This window comes from Chenopodium album, chromosome 11, assembly GCF_948465745.1.
Source record: "Chenopodium album chromosome 11, dcCheAlbu1.1, whole genome shotgun sequence".
NCBI lineage: Eukaryota > Viridiplantae > Streptophyta > Magnoliopsida > Caryophyllales > Amaranthaceae > Chenopodium > Chenopodium album.
Genome location: NC_137844.1, coordinates 56,716,792 through 56,737,522, shown reverse-complemented (window position 1 = coordinate 56,737,522; position 20,731 = coordinate 56,716,792). Strand labels below are relative to the sequence as shown.

Sequence of the window (20,731 nt, the reverse complement as noted above, 5' to 3'; positions counted from 1 at the left end):
AAGTGCATGATTTCATTATTTATATAGTAGCCACTAACGCGACCAAATATCTTTGCTGCATCTATTAAGTTATACTGTTAGCTGGCTAAAAAATAAAACAAGATGCTAAGAGTTGGCAGGATCTCTTCCCATAACAAACATTTTTAAGTTTTAGTGCAACGAACTTAGATTCTACTGCTATGAAATTTTTCCTACTTTTATTTTGTACTCCAAAAATCGAGAGGGTAGCTATAACCACTTGAGCTATCCCTCACTATCACTCCGTAATTAATTACTCCGTATTGCTTTGCTAATCTCATAATTTGATTTACTTTGATAGCTACAGTGCTATGTGCGTAAACCATAATGTGAAACGAAAGCTGTAGTTGATTTTCTACATGTAAATGCTAACGAGTCAAACCTACTAGTGCATTCTGTAGGGCTTGACTTGGTCAAATTCGAATCACGAAAACATAATAAATCTCGACTTGATGTCTAAATGAGTTAAACCTAAGCTCTCTTTCTCATAAATATACTAGAGATTTTCATAAATTAATAATTTTTCGTAAACTAGTTTTTTTTCTTTACTTATTTACATACTTCCTCCGTTTCGTAATAATTGCAATACTACCGTAGACATAAAGTTTTATGAGAATTATAGGGTGAGGACCAAGAGAAGAATTTTATAATATAAAGTATAGTTTTAGTGGGGATATATATAATTGTAAATAGGAGAAAAAAATAATTAAAAAAGGTAGTATAATTGGGGTTGGTAGGGGAGAGAAAAAAATAAAATGTTAATGGGTCTTTATCCATAACCATTATAAAAATGCAAAAGTTGCTACTATTCCTTATGAATAGTATTTTTTGGTGTTATTACATAGCTGCCCTTAATTTTAAGGAACTACCGAAATTGCCCTTTCTTAGCCAATTGCATTATGTATCACAGCTGTAATTGCCCTTGCTTCTCACCGACTTCCCTCTCTGTTTTCATCTCAGAAGGAACAAGGAGAGAGAAACCTAGCTAGAGAGAGAAAACTTCAGCAACTCAAGACCACCGATGATGGTGCTTCGAATTCTTCGAGTTTGAGGTTGTGGAAGACACTTTTCGGATCGTCATACTCATCAGGTTCGATCTCGTTTCTCTTTCTCGATTTATAGTTTCAAATTTTTGGGCTTTACTTGTTCGAATGTCGTGGTTTTTTTGCATGTCTGTTCCTATTGATTTCGATATGTTTTCGAATTTTTTGGGTTGAATCTTTTTGGGTGTATTTGAGCGAAATCGTTTCATTTTTAATGGGGTTGAATCCTTTTTTGTGCTATTTTTTTTTTTGGTAATTCTTCGTAATTCATAATCTGAATTTCGATTGAAATGTTTTTTGGGTGATTCTTCTTAATTAATAATCTGAATTTCGATTGATAAATCGAAGGTAATTCTTCTTAATTAATTTTCTGAATTTCGATTGAAAAATCGAACTATTCTTGATGAAGGAGTGGTGATTTCGCCCTTAGAAAGGAAAAAAGAGGAGAAAACTGCTGCTGAAGATACTTTGAATGCTTACAAAGCTGCTCAGGTTTGTGTGTTTTCTTTAATTTTTTTTTTGTTTTTGTTTTTTTTTTTTTTTTTTGGTTTGTAGGGTTTAGATGTTCGATTTTGCGGAGATCTGTCTAAATTAAAGATTTTTGAGGTGTGATGAGCAAGATACAATGTTCATGGCTGCGGGTTCTCCGAGTAGGTTAGGCATAAGCTTCTGGAAGGCAATATATTCTGTATCATATTATAAGTAGAAAATTGGTGTCTAAGCGTAATCTTTATCATTCATTAGTGTGATTTAATTAAAAGTCTTCTAAAAAGGAAGTGATGTGTTTTAGATAGCAAAGTTAGCTTTAGTATTATAGAGTAAAATTATTAAATTAGTAATCAGATCAAGCTATGCCTCAGGTTGTTGCGCGTAGTTTGTGACTAAGATTAGTTGCATACAGTTGGAGTCTAATATTATATTATAAGTATCATTTAGAATTTATGTTTTTCAGGCATAATTGACATGGGTATTGCCTAATTTTTAGAGTGATTTATTTGATGAATCGAGAACTGGATTCTTCGTTTTCACTTTTTAAGAATTTCCTTAAATTCTAAACTATACTGTAACACCCCAATAATTCTCCCTTTTTCAAACCACTTACTTTAAATAAAATAGTGGAGAACCATTGACATGTTACCGCCACGTGTTAAAACGTTAAGGCTTTATCAAAGTATCGCAGCGGAAAAATCAAACTTAAGTATTTAAAATAACACAATTTAGAAAACGAATAAGTCAAAGCTTACAAATTGGAACCATATAAGGCCCTTATTTAAAACCAAACCAATATTAAAAATCCAAAACATAAATGAAATTGCAAAGCTTAAATAATTTCAAAGAACGAATACACTCAATCACACCATCCCTTGACAATGCGATTGTCAAATCCCGAACTGCACATCATCAAGCTAACCTGTGCAATACTGCTCCCCAATAATACAAGTGTAATAATTGGATCATCACAGGGTCATTGAAAGGCGAAGGCCATGACCAAAAGAAAACACACACAAAAGCACGCAATCAGCAAAGTTGAGTACATACAAGCTACAACGTACCAAACCTAGCATGCTCAATTAATTAAAGTAAATAAACATACAACACGAATTCATTAATCAAGTCTCCACACTTAGACAATTCAATTGACTCAACATACTTACTAACCAATTCCAAACACTTGACTCATCATATTCAATTTAATTAATTTAATTTAGTTTGGAGTAAGCAATAGACCAGGTTGTCCAATCCAGGTCCCAAATGACCATTTGAAATAAAAGTTTAGCGCGATGCAAGAATGGGCGCGACTCCATTCTCACAAAGTTAGTCTAGGATAATCAACATTACTAGCTCAATTAAATAATGTAGTTCAAAACTACATAACACATTGTACTCTGAAAATAACCTTTATCAACTCAACCTCGAATAATAATACAAACCTTTACTCAACTCTCTATCCCGTAAGTGTGCCATGCTCATTGTTCTATACCTAGCCTTGGACATGGGTAATTCGAATAAAACCAACAAGTATAAAAACTTGAATACTCCCAATAACTAGAAAACACCTTGAACCAGACCACATACGGGTCAATTCCCACTGTAGGGGACCATAGAAAAATAAATAATAAAGATTGTACCTCATTCTTAACTCATGATCATTATCTCATTACCAACATGCCAAGGACTAAGGTCTATAACGCCGAGCCTCAAACCCATAACAAAATAAATAATTCTCAACCTTTTGATCTCACACATTGATCAAATAACCATTCACAAATTAATTTATAATATCTCAATATTGGCACATGTTCCCAAATAACATAACAATTCGATTCATAATGCCTCAACTCTTAAAACACATACTAATAACCCAAATATAATCATATCTCAACCCAAAAATAATACTCTGCATTAATAATCCTAAAACCTCAAGAACAATACTCCCTATAGCAATAACATTAAAAAAAAACCCAGAAATATAACACAATCATTCAATATAACAATAGTAGCAAGACAGTTAAATCAGATCATATCATAAAATTATATACGTCAATCATATATACATACACTCAAGCATATGAATATCCAATTATACAATAATAATATAAGGTAATAATTAATAAATTCATTCCATTTAAACCATTAAATTCCAATCCTTTAATAATCCAAATGTGGTTAACAAACCAATCCAATAAAATATGTTTGTATCAACATTCCATACAAATAATTAATCCAATATAATTCAACATGTTTGCATCCATAATTCCATACAAACATAATCAATTCACCAAAACATGTTTCATAAGCATAAGCACATGAATTAAATCAATGCGTAACCAAACAATTTCCATCCAAGTGTTCCCTAATCATGAAACTAAGTTCTTTCCTTTTGGTACCTAAACATGATACTACTTATAACGAAGTAGACATGTACGTACCTCATACAAACAATCCTTTTGAGCCACTTTTAATCACTTAAAATTCTCCTAGGGAATAATCACTTCCTAGAAAACAACCAACAATTAATATTACTATCCCAAGTAATTTCCAACAATATAATATGATGAAAAACTTATTAAAATAAATAAAACATATATTTATATGCTTAATTAACTTTAAAAATAATTAATTTTATTAATCAAACTCAAGGATAAAATTTTAAAAATAAAAAACTTCGTTAAAAATGAAAAACTGCCCGAAAATCATATTTAGAGGCAGAATTTGGCCACGAGAGGGTGGTGCTCACTACCAAAGGTAGTGAGTCTTTCTTAAAACATCGTTTCCACATGGAAAACACTACTTTTTTGTCAAAATCGGATGAGTTCAGAACCTGATCGGGATTAAAACGGGATTAATATTAACGAACCGAAATCTAAACATTAAAACACGAATTTACGTGTTCAAAATAATCTGGAAACTAATTAGTAATATAATCACCAAAATTTCAAAACATCATTACTATAAAAGCCCTAAATCAATTGTTCATAAAAACCCTAAAATCATGATTTTCAATAAATTGAAACCCTAGGTTTATAATTCATAAAATATGAAATTTATAACATAAATATAATCTGAAATTTATAATCTTTATACCATTAAAATATAATTTAATACTAAAAATATAATCTTTATACTAAAATCAAAACCCAAAACAATTAAAATAACATTAAGCAAAATAATGAAACAAAGGAGGATGAAAATAAGACTAACCTTTTTGTGTGGGAAATTTTGGGGATGTATGGGGTATTTATAGGAGAGAGAGTGGTGTAGGGTTAGTTTTAAGATTGGGCCTCATAAAATTAATGGGCCAATTAAGAAAAGAAAGTGGGTTTGGTTTGTTTGCTGGATATAAATTAGTGAAGAAAGGTTCATAAAAAGTTCTTTGTAATAAAATCGTTCATCAAACCCAAAAATAATTTGAAACTTTTGAAATTAAATCCGAAAAAAAATACAAATAAAAATTATGAATAAAACATAATTTCATTACTAATATATTTAAAAATACGGGGGATTACATATACACTGAGCTAATAAATTGATGTATTCTGTTGAATAAAAAACAATTTGGTACCTTAGCACGAAAATATTGGTTGGGATATGAAAATACCTGTTGTTTTATTTCTGTCTTCTCACGTTAGTACCTTTTTTTTTATTTTTTTTTTAAATGGTGTAAATAGTACTATGTTGTAGGTCTTGTAGCACAGTGACTTAGTGACGTATTACTATGTCCGGATTTTTTTTATGAAGATTTGTTCCACTCCCCTTATCTGTTTTTTTCCCCTTGATCACAGGGCCTTGGTCATAAGGGTATCCAGTGCCGTTTAGGACTTAAGCAAACTGTTGGGACAATTTCAGATGCACTTCCACCTCCAAGATCAACTCTCCTCTCATCTTTTGCATTGCCGCATAAATCAAATGTATGGATAGTTAATTATGGTTTTCCTCCTATGTTCATCCATTATACATGTACTGTATTATTTAGGTTTCAACTTGTAGTGATAATGATGTTAATCATAAGAGCAGAGCTAAAGGTCCTTGATGCTTTATATAGGTTTTATACATATATGAAAAGGATTTTTATTTCTTCAATAGCATTATTTCTCCCTCTTAAGAGAAAGACTATATCTGATACATCGAAGTATCTGACAGGTTATATGGTCGAAATAGTTTGGGTATCCAACAGTTACTGTCTGATAAGCCAGAAACTTTGAATATGTTAACAAAAGGATTAAAGGACCTCTTGAATTTTGATCACACTATGATATCTGTATGCGTTTTTGTGGTTTGATGTGTCCATCGACTATAAATATGTAAATCTTAAATCTGCCTGTATATTTTGATCATTGCTGCATATTAATCGATTTCTTGGTTGACTCGAGATTAAAGGTTGCACCTTGACTGAAGGTGCTAGGGCATTGACTAAGCATGTCAATAGATGCAGCAGTAATTATTGGGGCAAAGTGGAAGGAAATGGTGAGTACAATTTGCATGTGACTTTGTCTACATTTTGATTACATAAATCTTATATAGAAGTTTGGTTCAGAATTATGGTTTGAATGTTGGATCTTCCGGTTCATCCTTATGTCTAACCTGTATACTTTTGTGAACCTGAAAAATGTTCACTTTCTGAACCTGCCTCAAACAAGCAGTCCATAATTATGAATTCTTCTTTTACTGTAAGATTTCAATAAGAACCAGCTTGCCAATGAGGTCATAACACGTATCATAGGTCATTCTCAATGGTTGAATGTGCATATTGTCCAACCACATGGTGCTGTTTTTGAAATACGAAATTCTCAAGGTTATGGTGCCCGGTGGTCTGCAGACGGTACCAAGTTAATACTTTCATAGTTTCATTCATTTGCTTGTATACAATTATTAAGAATATGGAGCTGGATTGTGGGATGAGCCAAATTATGGCTTATGCATTCCACAATTAAGTCAATCCACTTGTCATCACATAAACCTCATTCGACTAAAACTTCTTGGAAATTCTTGAAGGATGTATGTTAGACTATTAAAGGTGACACCGACTTTAAAATTGCCAGACAAAATTCAGTATTCTGCCTCTATTGACTTTACATTTTCCTGCTTGGTCGCATGAGAAAAGTCTACACCACAACCCGACTGTGGCAATTGCCACATTCCACAACCTACCTGTGGACTGTGTGGAGTACACTGATTTGGCAATGCAAAGCCATAAAAGTTGTCATTATACCAATATTATATCCCTTTCTCTGTAAACCTTCATTGAAAGAATGGCAATCTGATTTTTGCTGCAAAAGTCCTAATTTAATTTTGACATTTCATCACAAAACACATTTTTTTGTTCATCGATCTCTAATCAGCTTTGAATTCTTAATGATTGCACTTATATTTCTGTGTCAATGTATAGGAATTTTATACTCGTCTCATCTTTGTGATGATACTTTGTTTTGACTCTGAATACCTTGTTTGTAATCAGTTCATAGGCTTTCTGGAACCATACATGGATAATGGACATTTGAATAAATGGAGGCACTAATTCATTTGTGAGAAATGCACTATATATATGCTCCCAATTAATACTTCAAATTACATAATGTAAACTTATACTGCATCTGTTTGATACTTTGATGTGCTGAGACTGATACCTCTTCCTACAATAAAATTACTCTTGAAAATCTGCTGTCTGGCTTGCTATGTCATGAATTTTCTCTTGCTTGAATTTTTTCTAAGCACTGTGATAATTCCATACAATGTTTTGAGCTGCGACGTTCATATGTACATCATGAAGATGGATATTAAGGGAATTATATAATACCTGCAGGGCTGCAAGCCATCCGTGTTATATTGAGGAAGGTAATTAGAAGTTGAGTGTTTCAACTAACTGCTTCTGCTTTTTGCTCATGATGCCATTGCATGCCTGGTTGAAATTTATTTCTAATTGTCAGTGTATGTACCCTACATTATGCTGATGTTGTATTGTCTTATCTTTGGCCTTGGAGACTGTCCATATTGTTTTTTGTTTTCTGACTGTACTCTATTGCAGCGATATCAAGGGCAAGTCTATTTGCAGAAGGGTTCGAGTTCTCAGGATAATATTATCATTAGCCTCACTGTTTCCAGTGGCATATTCTTGGTGAATTATGTGCTAATGAATTCAGCTGCTAATGTCTTCTACAGCAATGGCCTTGGTTTGCTTAGCTACCCAGATGCAATTTCTCTTCTAGATCAGGTTTCCTTGTCTCTTTTGTTTTTTTTTGTTTTTTGGTTTTTTGGGTTTTTTTTTTTTAAATCTCTCTATGACACAAATCCGTGCTTACTGAAGTCCTTATATTAATTAATGCAGGCATACAGGAATCCTCTAATACCCTTTGCCTCATTTTTGCTTTTGTTTTTGGCCAACCAAATCATGGCATCAAGCTGGGAGTTTTGTGGAGAAGGTGGAGAAACGATGTTGCACAAAGTATTCTTTAGAACTGCAGCTCATGACTACTCTTCTGCATCAGGTTGGATCCCCCCTAAAGGTATTATCATGTTGAATGTGGACGCTAATAATTTGGTCTCTGGATCACATGTTGGGTTGGGGGTGGTTACAAAAAACAAGCTTGCAATTAGGTAGTGTTGCTTGCTTCAGTTAAGAGGTGTGGTGGTTTTTTGGGTTGAATTTGAGTGATGTATCGTTTTTTTGGGTTGATTTTTTATATTGTTAGTAGCATTATTGTCTGAATGTAATAGAATTGTTGATCTACAGGTGCAATTCTATCTCCCCTTTCTCTTTCTTGTTCTAATTGGTTCAATTTTCATCTAACCTTTAAATATGAATAGCTTACTTTTTATTTTTTCCCTATCTTTCCATTTTCTCTTTTTAATTTGCTTATAAGCATATCGTGTTTGCTGCCAAAATTTATGTTGTCAAGTTAGATATTGCTGTTGTGAGTGACTATAGAGGGTAGCTGTTGTTTCACGCTGTTGCTGCTGTTATTCTGGTGCTGCCTGTTACTGCTGTTCTGTTCGTCCAAAAATATCGACCTAGAGTTGTTTTTAGCTCATAGTCCCTTCATCAATGTTTTAGATCCTGAAAAGTTATTCAATCTAGGCTCAAGAATTTCTCGATTTGGAGTTGTGTGCTAGGAGTTATGCCTTTTGGAATTTACTGCGGTCTGCTACCCTGGTTCTATTGCAGCGGGCTGTTATTGCTCATTTGATGTCTATGTGGTGTTGTTGTGTTGAGTTGGTTGGGGTGCTAACTCTTATTTATTTTGTATTCCCTTCTTCCATTTATTTACACATTAGTTATAAAGTTAAAATGTGGCCAATTTTGATTAATGACTTTGGATAATAACTAATTGATAATTTGCCAAAGTGATGAGGATTAATGTATATGTAAAAAATAGAGATTTGATTTCTCAGCATTCTAAAGCTAGGGCCTTATTTATTTTCTTGATTAAGATCGTTAAATGTATAAGTGATTATTTTCTTAATGAAGGCTGCTAGATAATTTGCTCTGACAAGCAAAGGAGTCAAGAACCCTCGCGTTACCATCTTGGAGCTGTTGCTCTTCGGTAAATGGACACCATGTATTACTTTATTATAAATTATAAGCAGAGTGCTCAACGATCCGCATAATTTCATATGTAGTTTATGTAATTGTGAACTTGTATTCCTGTATATACTATTACTACACTTTATGCTTTCGATTAGGGATCAATAAATGTCTGTTAACAGACAAAACAATGAGGTATGCTTGTAAAAACAAGAAAACTATCTCAGTATTGATCTAAGCTTGTAACATACTATTCCGTATTAACTTTGTGGTAGAAGTTATATGATGACACTACAAGTGTGATATCAAGAATTCCTTTTCAACTAATATATTTGGTTTTGGTTAATTGGAGTCTTTCAGGTTGATACTCTAAGGTAGCAGCTGCAGCTCATTGCATCAAGCATATAGCGATGACAATTATGACTTCAAATGCTACAGGTTGCTTTTCTTTATCTTGTCGTTCAGGCAAAACAAAATGTGTGCTTCAAAAGAGTTCACTGATATGTAGTACGGAGTAGTAATATTGAGCTTCATAGCTTTTTGGCTTGTTCTTTTACACATTTTGAGATTCATTTTTTATGTTCGAGAATTTTCTAGGCCCAAAATTCTATATTCTTTGTAAATTATCTACTGATCGTGTGCTCTATATAGCTTGGTTTGATTCTTCTTTTGGATACATGTATAATCTATGAATATAATCAATTTGTTTTGTTCTGGATAATTTGGAGTGGAAGTTGTTGCATGTTAAATTGTTAATTGGTTGTACATAATGCTCTGTTTTTTTTTTCAATAGTTGTACATTAAACTGTTGAAGGTGAAAAAAAGAGAGATGAGCCAGGAGGAGGGAGAGAGAGTCTTGGAGAAAAATAAAGGGATAAGGGTCAGAAGAGAAAGAAATAGAGCAAATAAGAGAATGAGGGGCAGGGAGAGAGAGATAGGGTGATAAAGAGGGGAATGAGTCAGGAAAAAGAGAAGGGTCGGGAGAGAATAAGAAAGAGAGGGAGGCTTACTAAACCGTTTGAGCTATACTAGAAAAGTGGATAGGTTAGAGAAAAAAGGAACAAGAATGTGAAAGAAAGCAAGGATGAATAGAAAAGAGAAATGAGATAGAGTGATAAAAAAGAGAGATGAGTCGGGAAAGTGAGAAGGGTCGGGAGAGAATAAGAGAGAGAGAGGCTTACTAAACAATTCCAACTATACAAGAGAGTGGATAGAACAAGAAGGTGAAAGAAAACAAGGATGAATAGAAAAGGGAAATGAGATAAGACGAGGAAGAAATATAAGAGATGGTATATATGAAGGAAGAAAAGATAGGAAGAACTTAAAATCAAGTTAGTGACTACCACACAAATAAGATCTCGTAAACATCAATTTATCATGTTAATAACACCCCAAGTTATGAAACGCGATCACAACCACGAATATTACATATCATCCATCGGGGAGGCACGCGCGTAGTGTGTGCTCCAGCGACTATAATCTTAAATATAAAAAGTGTAAAGCTATTCCCTCCCAACATATAATTGTACATATAAAAATTTATAAATAAATGACCGGTACACAAATCATATTTCTCCGAAACACTTGAAAATTTTCTACTACAAAAAGTCTAATAAACTAATATACAATTCTATCCTATATTTTACATTTAAAATAATATCTACAACAATAGTATAATTTTTTTAAACAAAAATCATTAAATTATAACAAATTCTAGATAACTTCACTTAAAACAGTTGTTTTCCCATAGATATTTCCCAATAAAAACTTTATCACTACTCCTTGTTAGTACTTAATTCATGTATCTTTGCTATTACAAAACCCGAACAACAACCACGAATATCACAAAAATGAAGACAACCACGAGTTCTACTTATCTTACCGTTGGGGGAGCACGCACATCGCGCATGCTCCAACGACTAGTCAAATAAAAAAGTGTTACAACTATTATGAATGAAAAAAAAATGTTACGATTATTATAAAATAGAAGGAGTATTATTTGAGCCTGGGGACTAAAATAAACTACATTAATAAAAATAAAAATAAATTAAAAAAACTTCCTAGCAAAGTTCAGATCATTGGGCTTTTGGGCCCTGAGCATTAAACCTGCTATTGAGCTTCAAGCTGCTGAGCCAAGCTCAACTGTAGAAGTCCCTGTTTTATCTTTAGAAGTCCCCCTTTTGAGCTGATGACCACAATTTTTAAGGCTACTAGTCCTAGGCTCCGTCTCAGTTCGACTAGTTAAAACCCCTAATTATATATCAAAAGAGAACGATGACTATCTAGAACTCGCAAGTGCCGCATTTACACGATGAAACTGTTTAGCGATATGTTTTAAGCATATTTATAGATTTGATTATGCGTTTGTCATGTATAGCCAACACTGTTGCACAACTAATAAAATTATTCTGCATAAAATTCCAACCTCATGTTTATACTTTAATATATACGAAGTAATTACATAAAGAATAATTCATTAATTCTCAACTATATTAAAAAAATTGGTGAACGAGTATATGTAGCATAATAAAAAATTCATTAAGATATTTAAATACAAATAAATGAAGCAAAATCTTGAGCTAATCAAAGAGGCCAAACAAAAATAATTATATAAAGCTTATAGCTAATGAACGAAAATGAGCAATAACATAATAATTCCGGCATACTGATTTCTACAATTCTACTCAACCATCACATGGTTAGTTTCCCACTTTAAGAAACAAAATAATGCCAAGGAGAAAAGTGGAGGTTGAATCAAATTATTAATTTTTTTTTGTGCATGAATGAAATTATTATTGATTTGTACTTTCCAACCTTTTTCGTCATTTATTCCCATTATTTTCTATTTCTTCCATTTTTACATTATATTATCAATCAAATAACCACCCTATTTGTAAATTTCCATTAATTCTATTTCTTAAACTTTAAAGGGTTATAACCAAATAAGCACTTAATTTTCTGATAATTTATGTTTTGAACTTTATTTCGGAACAATTTTAAATTAGTTTCAACAATTTATTGAGTAAATTAATTTTTGTGATGAGGCCATATGTTACAGGCTATAGATCAGATTATTACGGAGTACTCCATACTTTATTACGAATATAGATCAATTAGAAATACTCCGTAACACTTTTTTACAAGGAAATGTTAAGGGTAATATATGAGAATATGAGATTATTGACTCAAGGCCTCTTTTGTTCACCTTATTTTTAATTATTTTATATGTAATAAATTCAGATCAGTTCTGTTTGGTTTAGTTCAGAAAATATAAGTTATAATAAAGGTTACCAAAGTACAAATTACAATTAAAATAAATTTTGATAAAGTCTAATAAGTTCTGATAAGTGAAAATCAGATAAATAAAACATACTACCCTTCATTCCTTTTTACATATCTTGTCTTCTTTTCAAAGTTGTCTCAAATGTTATTAGATTAATAATATGAGTTTTTTTTTTATTTATTTTCATGAGTACTATTTTTATTTAAAATAGTCCAACTACTTTACAAGTTATTCTTGCTATCTTAAAAATTATCTCAATTCATATGTTGCAAAAAATTTGAAAGAGATTGTTACATAGATATAGTGAGAAAATACTTCTTATAAAACATATCTTATAGGGTATATTTCTATTTATTTGATTTTCACTTATCTGAACTTAATTAGACCTATATGTGTATTTTATTCACCTAAATTTTACTTATCTAAACTTATCTTAACTTGTCCGTACTTAACTAAACATATCTAGCTGAACTTGTTAATACTTTTTTTAGTTGTAATCTGAACTCAGGTAACCGTTATAATAATTTATTTTTTCTGAACTGAACTGAACTGAACTTATCTTAATTTAACTGAACTTATTAAACCTAAAATAGCTTAAAATAAGGTAAACAGAAATAAATCTTATTAAAACTTATTTTAGTTGTAATTTGTATTTGAACGACCCTTATAAAAAATTATTTATCGAAACTTATTTGAACTTGTCAGAACTTTTTGAAAATAAAAGTCATACAACTTTCACAAAGAGATTTAAATCTAACAAATATTTGATAATTGAATTAAATAAAAATATCCTATCAGCAAAGCTGTGTGGTTGAGACACCTGAAATAGAAAATGACATATTAAGAAAAATATTAAATAATGCATATTCTTAATCCTAATAAGGGTGTATTTTGTTAAACTTATTTCGGGTCTAATAAGTTCAATTCATGAAAAATAAGTTATGATAAGAGTTAGTCAAGTTGAAATTACAAGTAAAATAAGTTTTAATAAGATCTTATAAAGGTGTGTTCTATTCACCTGATTTTACTGATCTGAACTTATCTTAATTTACCAAAACTTATTAAAACTTATTTTAGTTGTAATTTGTACTTTGGTAACCCTTATCAGAAACATATTAGTAAACATAAACTGAATTTAACTGAACTTATTAAACCCGAAATAAGGTAAATAAAACAGACCCTTAATTAAATATGTTTAAATTATTTCAGATAAGTAAAAAATTAAGTGAATTAATAAATAATAAATAAATAAAAAAGCTACTCTAAAAGCTGCATAGATCATCACCTTGATGCAACTATCAAAATTAATAAATAAAAAAGAGTCAATTGACTTCATAAATACAACGGAGTAATAAAGTAAATGTAGTCGTAATTAAATTTAACCAACCACAAATTAATAACGGTGGAGAAAACATAAATTCCAAGTCGGTGAATTTTGGTGACAGAAAATCATGAATTAAATCACCATCCGTTAATTTCCCATGATAAAAAATTAACAGACCTTTTATTATTTCTTTTTCTTCCATATTGATTTCTTCGGTCAGTGAGTCACAGCATAGTACTTTAAACTTAACATACTCCGATTAAAAATGAACCAAAATAAGCAACGTGGCAGTTGTAAGGAGTTATTGAGTGATACGGTGGTACAGGAATTTACGTTACACGTGGTTTGGTGATGAATCAGGGTTTATGACGTACGGGCAGATACCTGCCCTGCCCGTGATTCTAGGGCAGAGCCTCCGCGTTACCAAACAATTGCCTCGCTTCTCGTGCCTCACTGCCCACTCTCTTTCCTTCCTCTTTGGACAAATCATTTTGCGCTTCACTATATTTTTGCCTCCCTTTTCGCTTTTCTTTTTTTTTTTTTTAATTATGTTATTTTTAGTATTATTTATTATTTTATTGTTTTTTTAATACAGTAATGTATCAGTAGTGGTTATGCGGCTTAATACGTCTCACAAAATAAGACCTTTGGAAATCTCTTAATTTTAAACCACTATTACAAGAATCTTGGTTTTGAGCTACGTTGTACAAATTGAATAACAATTTTATTTTATAAATATTATACGGCGTAGTGTTCAATTAATTTATTTTGTCCATTATTTTGTCTAATGGAATTTCAAAAATATTTTTTAAAAGTGGAAATTTGTAGGTTTTCACTAATTAAATTGTACCCAAAGTAAAGATTGCTAAGGTGGGTGGCGAAGGAGGACGATCATGACATTCTTTAATACGGAGTAAGTGACATTTTAGAAATATCCGAGAAGCTATATAGTGTAGAATATGACATTCTTAAATACGAAGTAGAAAATAATCATATATGTACTCTACAAATCAAAGAAAGGCAAAATTCATAATTCAATAATTAGGATGTTTCTTTACATTCTCACTTGAATGTTGTAAAGTCATACATCATGTATTCATGTTACTTAAGTAATCTATTATTAACATGAATAACATCTTAAGGACACTCGCGCACAAATAAATATGAACCGTCAAGTGTGCTATTATAAGTCAGATGTAATAACACAAGTCAATGACTATTTAATGTGTCATCTCAACTTCTCAAGCAATTTAACAATTACGTGGTACAATGATTCAATGACTATAATACGGAGTAGTAAGTTGTATATTTATAACACATACACATTAAGATAATTTAGATAAATAAAATTCGCTTTTGATGTTGTAGGAAGTAATATTCTCCATTATCCTTTTGATTTTGTAGTAGTTGTTCAAAAAAAAAAAAGTAATATTCTCCATTACTCTTTTGTTTTGTACTTCCTCCATCCCATAATATAGTTCTTGTTTGTGTTTTTTCACGGTATTTAAGAAATAGAAGGAGAAAGTGGAAAAATGAAAAGTACAATCATAGACAAAAGTAAGAGAGAGAAAGTGGAATAAAATACAAAGCATGTGCAAATTCAAGGGTAAATTAAGAAGTACAATGCATAGAGTTAAAAAATAAAGGGTATAATGATCTTTACCTACTATCCAAAAATAGAAATAGAAATAGTATTTTGAATTTCAAAAATAGGAAAACAAGAACTATATTATGAGACGGGGGAGTAGTAAAATCGTTTGTTTTTGTATAAGTAGAAAGACCTTTCTAATAAGTAGTCTTCCTAACTCAAGGTCTAAAGATAGAGAATATTACACTTCAATCAATTACTTAAAGTTTTAGGCTCCGTTCAATTTATCTTATTTTTGCTGAGTTAAATTACTTAATACGAGTATTATTTTTGTAAGGTGAAACGAGCAGGACCCTAATCCTGTAAAGTAGGAGAATATTACACTTACGGAATAAATAATGTACACAGTAACTACTTCCTCCGTCCCCGATTGATAGTCACTTTTGAAGAAAAATCACGAGAATTAAGGATAATTAAAGAAAGTAAATTGAAAAAGTAAATTTACATTGGGTATGCAAAAAAGTAGAAAGAGAAAGTAATTAAAGTACATGGGAAAGTAAAATTTACATTGAAAAGTTAAATTTGTAAAAATATTTTTGCAAATGTTAGAGAATTTTGGTAAAAAAATAATATTAATGATACTTGAAAAAAGCAAATGTGACTAACATTTTGGATGCCTAAAAATAACATAAGTGACTATTAATCGGAGACGGAGGGAGTATTAATTACGGAGCAAATTTTAGTAATTGATAATAATCTGACAAATACAAAAATACGAAAAAGGCCAATAGGAAGGAAAAAAGATGTTGATTTGGGTAATAACATGAATTTTGTACAGTACTAGAAGTATTGACCGGGGGTAAACACTAAACAAAAATAGAAGGGTGAAAAGTAAGGCCCACGTTATGATGAAGGGAAAAGGGTGGGGCCCAATAGAATCGGGGGGTCCCACACCAAGTGGAGGGAAAACGACAAAAGAATCTGGCAAAAAGTGAGGGGGCCGGAGGGGGGCTTATGACGTAACCTATGTTTTTGTACTGTGCCTAGTAAAGGGAGTGAACAAAGTATGAAAAGAAAAAGGTTAACGGAGTTTGAGGAAAATTATTTATTTTCTCCTGTTATTTATGATCAAAGAATCCGGGTCATTGTGAGAGTTACACGTATTTTTTGGGTGCCTGATTGGGTTGCTTTTAGGTGTACGTGTAACTGTGTGACGTAACATCACGCGCTTTCGTATGTTTTATGTCTTTGATATTATTTGTACTGCATAGTTAGTTTTGCGTATATTATACGATACACTTGGATCGGGTGTGAAATTGGGCATGGGTTGGGCAAGCACGAAGACCGGCTAAGCACGGGTTTGCCTGACGAAGCCATGATTTGTGCTTGTGCATGGACATGATTCTAAGATTTCTACATATGTTTGACCTATTTGAAGATCGGCATGTGTCAAACGTTACATAATTTTTGTAGGATCATTTTAAAACGGCTTACTTGAGTGCAAAGCGTGGTGACATGACACATTGACTTTCACTACTCGTGTCTTACTCCATCTTAATGTTTATATGCCTTTTCATCTATGCTCATAGGCGAGCATTTAATTCTTTTTTAATTATTTGGTTTAAATTTATAATTGTATCTTATACAAATTATCATGTTTGGGAGGAGAAATGTCTTATAAATATTACTCCAAATGTACTTAGGAACATTTTATGATTTTATCGCTTGACTAATAAACAAACTTATCTTTGTGAGACTTGGATAACATCAGTTCATCATTTTATTCATCTTCCTACTTAGATTGATTGAAAATGTGTATGGATTTTGTGAATATCCTTCGAATAATACAAGAGCGACATTTGACTAAGTTCGAAAGGGATACTATATGTAGTTATAAAGAATGGATTATCTACGAAGATAAACAAACTTTACAATGAGGCATATTTTTAAGATACTTACATTTCTTAATACAAAATCTTGATTGCAAGTTACTCTAATTCCTTGGATACAATTCGAATCTAAACATATTTTTGGCATAATTCCATATCCAATTGACTTGCTCTAAATTGAGGAAGGAGTAGTCAAGTGGTGACACTCCCATGTACTGTAGAATTCATTTGAGGTTCAATTCATGTCTACATTAAGGACTATTAAGTAAAAAGAAAAAAGTATGTTCGACATAAACATGATATTTTACGCAGTTTTTTCATGAAAAGTATTTATATAGTATACAATTATCAAAATGAATCTTAGAGGAAAAAAGCATTTATGTTCGGCAAAACTTAAAACTTTTAGCAAGTACGGAGTAAGATATAATGGAAAAGTTTACTTGTGTCGATATACCAAAGTCAACCTAAATTACTTCATATAATTATAACTCAATTCAAAACTCGCTCACGTAATCACGTTAACCGAATAGTTTGTGTTTGACTATAGCATTAGAACTCATTACGATTTGACCAAAATGATTTTTCACTCGAACAAAACTCAATCCGAACCAATATGTATAGGAAAACTTAATTGATGGGCGATGCATAAATATTGTAATTAGTTTTTTATTTTTATTTTTATGGGCATATAACCGCATAAGGGGTGCAACCAATATTTACTCTGAGATACAAGCAAGGTGAATTTTACCAATATCTCCGTACAGTAGTAATTAGAAAAATCTTAAGGAGTACTCCGTACAAGTGAAAGAGTAAACGGAAATTGAAAAATCGCGTGGAAAACACGAGGTAGAAAAAGAGAAAGGGGGAAAACAAAGTAGTTGTCGTTTTCTCCGTCCGCTCAAGTGACGTTAAGAAAAGCGTTAAGAGTCGTGAGTAGGTCCCATTGTGGCTCCCCACCCTCCCTAAATTGAAAGCAAACAGAAAACTTAGCATATAACCCACCAAAATTACACACCCACCCTCCCCAAAACAACCCTCACTCAAACCCCCAATTCTCATAAACATCCAAGGGCAAATCAGTCATTTCTCACCCCACATCACAACAAACAGCCAATGGATTCAGTAGCACGGGATTCCATACACCCGCTCGTGGTTTATACTTTCTCTCTCTTCTTCCTCCTCCTTAATTTTTCAATTTCAATTTAAATTAATTTAAATTTAATTAAACTAATTAATTTATTAAAGAAAAATTTGATTGATTTCTCTTTCCACCAAACCTCTCTTTATAACCTCCCTTATTTCACCCCCATTCTCTCCCTTACCCCATCACCCAACTCTCTCTCACTTTCTCTCTCCTCTCAAACCAAAAAAAATCCAAAATTCTCCATTAAAATGGAATCATCAACATCAACAATGAGAAGGCCTTGTTTCAGAGCAGAAGACGATGGTTTAGCTTCTATTGCTGGATTCTCCGGTACTACTCAAAATCATATCATAAATAATAATGGGTTTCCTTTTAACAACAACAATCATCAGAATCTGAATCAGAATCAAGCTTTTTTATGCTACAATGGCGGAAATGGTGCTGGTATTATGATGAGAAGACGAAATAGTCTTAGAAATATTACTTCTCTTTCTTCTTCCCCTGTTTCTTCTCCTAGATCCGGTCGTCTTTTTGATGCGAGATTTGAAGAGCTTCACTCCCCTCATTTCCTCGAATCTTGCTTCCTCTGCAAAAAACCCCTCGGCGGCAACCGCGACATTTTCATGTACAGGTCAGTCTATAACCTCTCCAGATCTATCTTAGTTTCTCCGTCTGTCTATCGGTGTTATTAATACATTTACCGTCTTAAGGACTAACTATCGGAACTAAACATTGTATTAATAACACCGATAGACGAACGGGTGATAGTTAGTCCTTAAGACGGCCTATGAACAACTAATTCAATTTGTATATACTGAGTTTGTATTGTGTATGATTATTGATTTGTGTTGGGATGTTTTTTTTGTTGTTATTACAGAGGAGATACGCCATTTTGCAGCGAAGAGTGTAGACAAGAACAAATGGATATAGACGAAGCTAAAGAGAAGAACAGAAAAGTGAAGGCGTTGCGAAATAAGAAAGAATCGGCTAAATCAACTTCAACAACATCTTCATCTTCTACCACTAGTAAAAACCCAAACTACCCTTTTCGAACCGGTACCGTTGCGGCAGCCTAATTTTCACTTAATTTCCCTAATTAATGTTCTTAATTAGGGAAAAATATAAGAACTTGTTACATAGTAAATCTAAAGAAAATAGGTTTTTTTTTTGGGGGGTTTTTTAAAGGGTGATCTTGAAGAAAGATCTATTTTGGGGAGAAGTATGTAAATTGACCTTGTTGGTTTACAGTCAAAGGAGAGAGAAAGTGAGGAATCAGAGGGAAAAGGAGAGAAAACAGAGCTCATGAGAGTGTTATGCAAGGAGTATAACAAGAGGAAGATGAAATCAGAGTGATGTGCATATGGAATTATGGATGGTTTTTTTTAGATGAAAAATTACTCTATGAATGGCTCTTTTTTTTTTTTTTTTTTTTGGGTTGAATTATAATCCCAAAAAAGGGGTTGGAAAAAGAAAAATAATTTTTGGCTACTTTGGTTGTAATTGTTCTTTAGTTTTTGATATAATACTCCTACTTACTAATCTATGAAAATTAGATGCATATTACTATGACAAAAAATAATCAAAATTTGTTCTTGTTTTTTCTTGAATTCTTTTTTATTTATTTTTGTTTTGATTCTTTGTTGTTGATTTGTTATTACTATGTGTCTATTCTGAGTCTATGATACACAAAGTAAGGTCCATTATTGGAGAAAATTGACAGATTATTCTTGAACTTTATGAACAAATCATGAATTTTTTTTTCCATGTTTTTAAAATAAAATAATTTTGGTTTTTTTTTTTTTTTTGAACGAAAATAATTTTGGTTAGTTCACTGAAATTTTGATTCTAAAAAAAGTAAAAAAAAAAAAAACAAAAAGAGATTCTATGTCAATTTTTAGAGAAAGATTCGGGACTTTATAAAAATATAAAGTTGAAATTGTACTACACTACAGATATTTTTAAATATGCTGTACTGTATTTCGGCACCTTGATTTGTTAATTGAAATTTTGATTTGTGTTATTATGATTATGAATTTAATTAAAAATCTAATTTTTGTAAACGGCATAAATTATACGGAGTACCCCGTAATTTCAACTATAATGACTTTGTATAAATTTAGCTAGATATGTATTTGAAGTCAATATTAGACTTAAAGTTTGAGCGTCTTTTGCATAAAGTAAAGTAGAAATGGACTATTATGATTATTACTCCGTATTATTTATTTTTTTCTTAGATGTATTGTCACTGTTAGTTCTTTATGATAGTAATGGCCACAAAAGATTAAAAGAAGGTTTCAAAGTAAAAGAGATGACAATTTCAGACACAGAAAGCAAACTATTGAGAGTTTGAGACTGCCAACAAAAAGAATAGTAGATCTCTCACATCTTTAATTAGGCAGCTGGGCTATATGGTCCTTCTTTC

At 31.8% G+C, this 20,731-nt stretch overlaps 2 protein-coding genes and 1 long non-coding RNA gene across 3 annotated transcripts; all 3 read left to right on the top strand.

Annotated features, from left to right (window-relative positions):
* Positions 1 to 972: 972 nt before the first annotated feature.
* On the top strand, positions 973 to 6,412 carry LOC145569355 (uncharacterized). Its single transcript, XR_014096100.1, has 5 exons — positions 973 to 1,108; positions 1,471 to 1,553; positions 5,345 to 5,470; positions 5,965 to 6,026; positions 6,235 to 6,412. It is a non-coding gene; the product is annotated as an uncharacterized LOC145569355 (long non-coding RNA).
* Positions 6,413 to 7,399: 987 nt separating this feature from the next.
* On the top strand, positions 7,400 to 8,840 carry LOC145569354 (ethylene-insensitive protein 2.1-like). The gene is made up of 2 exons (XM_081628702.1): positions 7,400 to 7,770; positions 7,885 to 8,840. The coding sequence occupies exons 1-2, from the start codon at positions 7,504 to 7,506 to the stop codon at positions 8,155 to 8,157; spliced, it is 540 nt and encodes a 179-aa protein (XP_081484828.1). The 5' UTR covers positions 7,400 to 7,503; the 3' UTR covers positions 8,158 to 8,840.
* Positions 8,841 to 18,464: 9,624 nt separating this feature from the next.
* LOC145567867 (FCS-Like Zinc finger 2-like) lies at positions 18,465 to 19,910 on the top strand. The gene is made up of 2 exons (XM_081627279.1): positions 18,465 to 18,940; positions 19,187 to 19,910. The coding sequence occupies exons 1-2, from the start codon at positions 18,558 to 18,560 to the stop codon at positions 19,383 to 19,385; spliced, it is 582 nt and encodes a 193-aa protein (XP_081483405.1). The 5' UTR covers positions 18,465 to 18,557; the 3' UTR covers positions 19,386 to 19,910.
* Positions 19,911 to 20,731: the final 821 nt, after the last annotated feature.

What these genes read in the sequence shown, in the direction of transcription:
- LOC145569354 (XM_081628702.1), top strand. Translation starts at nt 7,504, where the DNA reads ATGCTGATGTTGTATTGTCTTATCTTTGGCCTTGGAGACTGTCCATAT. An exon ending in CAATTTCTCTTCTAGATCAG is followed by an intron (nt 7,771 to 7,884) that starts GTTTCCTTGTCT and finishes TAATTAATGCAG; the next exon opens with GCATACAGGAATCCTCTAAT.
- LOC145567867 (XM_081627279.1), top strand. Translation starts at nt 18,558, where the DNA reads ATGGAATCATCAACATCAACAATGAGAAGGCCTTGTTTCAGAGCAGAA. An exon ending in CGCGACATTTTCATGTACAG is followed by an intron (nt 18,941 to 19,186) that starts GTCAGTCTATAA and finishes TTGTTATTACAG; the next exon opens with AGGAGATACGCCATTTTGCA.